The sequence below is a fragment of the Penaeus vannamei genome, chromosome 26, assembly GCF_042767895.1.
Source record: "Penaeus vannamei isolate JL-2024 chromosome 26, ASM4276789v1, whole genome shotgun sequence".
Lineage (NCBI taxonomy): Eukaryota > Metazoa > Arthropoda > Malacostraca > Decapoda > Penaeidae > Penaeus > Penaeus vannamei.
Window position 1 is genome coordinate 29,999,002 of NC_091574.1, and position 2,354 is coordinate 30,001,355.

A 2,354-nucleotide genomic window follows, 5' to 3' on the forward strand; every position below is an offset into this window, starting at 1 on the left:
AGAAGACCTATCAGATGAAGAGGATTTCTCTGGGAGTGAAGACGAAGAAGAAAAGATCAATGGAGAAATGAATGGTCAGGTTCATAGGAGGAGGAAAATCAGCTGTAATTATGAAACCCTAAGTTCGGAATCGGAAAATTTAGGGGAGTCATTGTGTGAGGAAGCAGTAGAAGTAGCCCCACCACAGCCATTAGAAGCCCAAGAGAATAACTTCCAAATATTTAACGGTGAATGTGTTACCTCAAGTGGATCAGCTGAGGACTTTAGTGCAAGTGAGCCTCTGTCGGATTCTTCGTGGTAAATCATCTGGCATAATTGTAATGAGAGAACAGCACTAATTTGCTTTTACACAGTTGATTATTCTTAGTATGACATTCCTTCCTCAGATTTCTTGGAACTTCTATAAGACTGATTAGACCTGCTTTTTAAAGAGTTAGTTATAATATGTTTAGGAATTAGGCATATGGTTTATTATTTATATTCAGTATAAATTAATATAACTTGTTTTGTGTACTTTTGTGTATAAAAGATTATTATAGAAAAAAATAGTAAATTGATTTCTTATATGTACAGTAAATATATATATTTTTGTGTATGTGCAAATTTCTCAGGTCATATAATGATACACTATATGTTAAGACTAACATCTGTGAAGAATTTAGACAAGAATTACAGCATGGGAGGCATTATTATGTGAATTTACTCTAATAAAAGAAGTTTTGAAGCTATGGTGTATAGTGAAAGATTGAGCATAATGCATGAATGAAAATATATTTCTGTTATGTATGCTAAGTGTTTTTTGTATAGTGTTTAGATTACTATAATTTACTGATATATTTCATTCAGTAAGATTTTGTAATTCTGAAATGTTTTATTTTTTTATGAACTAAGCTTAAAAGAAATGTAATGACTAATTAGACATGTGTTGTATATTGAAAATACATTTATTGTTTTCTTAGATATATTTTAATATTTTTTTGATTATTGTATTTGTCACTATAATGCAGTATTATATGTCCAGTTACTTGCTCCAGCTATTCCAGTTATTGTTACAGGTTAAGAGTTGAAGTGTGTAAGCAAAATTGAAATATACAAGAGTCTAACTTAGCTTTAAATTGAATAGAAATTTGATTTTGATATATATTTCATTGTGTGAATAGAAGATGGATTTAACAATGTATTTAGTTTTCTTATGAATAGAACTTGTTTCACTGCTGTCAGTTGTTTTAGTTAAAAGATATCCTCATTATTTTGTAAATAATCAAGTGAAGGTAAATAGAACTCTCCTAGAAATATTCATGAGAGGGAATAAATCAAAATACAATCTTTGTATATTTCAGCGCTTCAGTCTTCTTTACTTTGTCTCTCCACTGACTGTGTGTAGTCTTTGTGTGTATTTCCATGGGACATGAAGTGTAAGCATACTACTACTGAAATGTGGATTAAGAATGCGAAGTAAAAAAAGAAAGGTCAAGGTAGTTATTTTTGTTTAAGAGCAAGCAAGGTGGTGTAACTCCTGACACATCCTAATCTTCATTTTGTTTGGGAAAGTCAGAATATGATGTCATGAGTTGGGCAACAAGGGGGTTCTCATCATATGGAAGAAGGCGCTAATGTTCCTGCCTAGCAAATGACATTTTCTTATTTGTCTGTTATTTCTGTATCAGTTCCATAACTACCCAAAAGAAGAATAGTAAGATGATTTGCCTTTCACCTGATGCCCTTGGTCTTCATGATTCATAAGCAGTATTACACTGTGGTTTGTGTCTTTGTAAGAGTTATAAAAGATAAGAAGGGCTCCTTTGTGTGTGGGAAATTTAGTAAAATAATGTACAGCCATGCAAACCAAGCTATCACACAAGGCAAAATACAAAGATCTATATATCTATCTATATAAATATATATATATATATATATATATATATATATATATATATATATATACATACATTTATATACATATATATATATATATATATATATATATATATATATAATATACTTATTCATAATATGTATATTATATTATATTATATTATATATATATATATATATATATATATATATATATATATATATATATATATATATATATATATATATATATATATATATATATATATATATATTATATATATATATAATATATATATATATATATATATATATATATATATATATATGTAAAATATACAATATATATATATATATGTATATTTATATACATATATATATACATATATATATATGTATTATATATATATGTATATATGTATTATATATATATATATATATATATATATATATATATATATATATATATATATATATATATATATATATGTGTGTGTGTG

At 26.3% G+C, this 2,354-nt stretch overlaps 1 protein-coding gene across 2 annotated transcripts in view; it reads left to right on the plus strand.

Moving 5' to 3' along the window:
• LOC113805458 (uncharacterized) overlaps positions 1-1,216 on the plus strand; it is an 11,651-nt gene extending 10,435 nt beyond the window's left edge. For both annotated transcript variants that reach the window (XM_027356460.2, XM_027356459.2), the window contains one exon: positions 1-1,216. This exon is cut by the window's left edge and continues 1,655 nt beyond it. In XM_027356460.2, the coding sequence (XP_027212261.2) occupies positions 1-301 (301 nt within the window). In that variant the 3' untranslated portion in view covers positions 302-1,216.
• Positions 1,217-2,354: the final 1,138 nt, after the last annotated feature.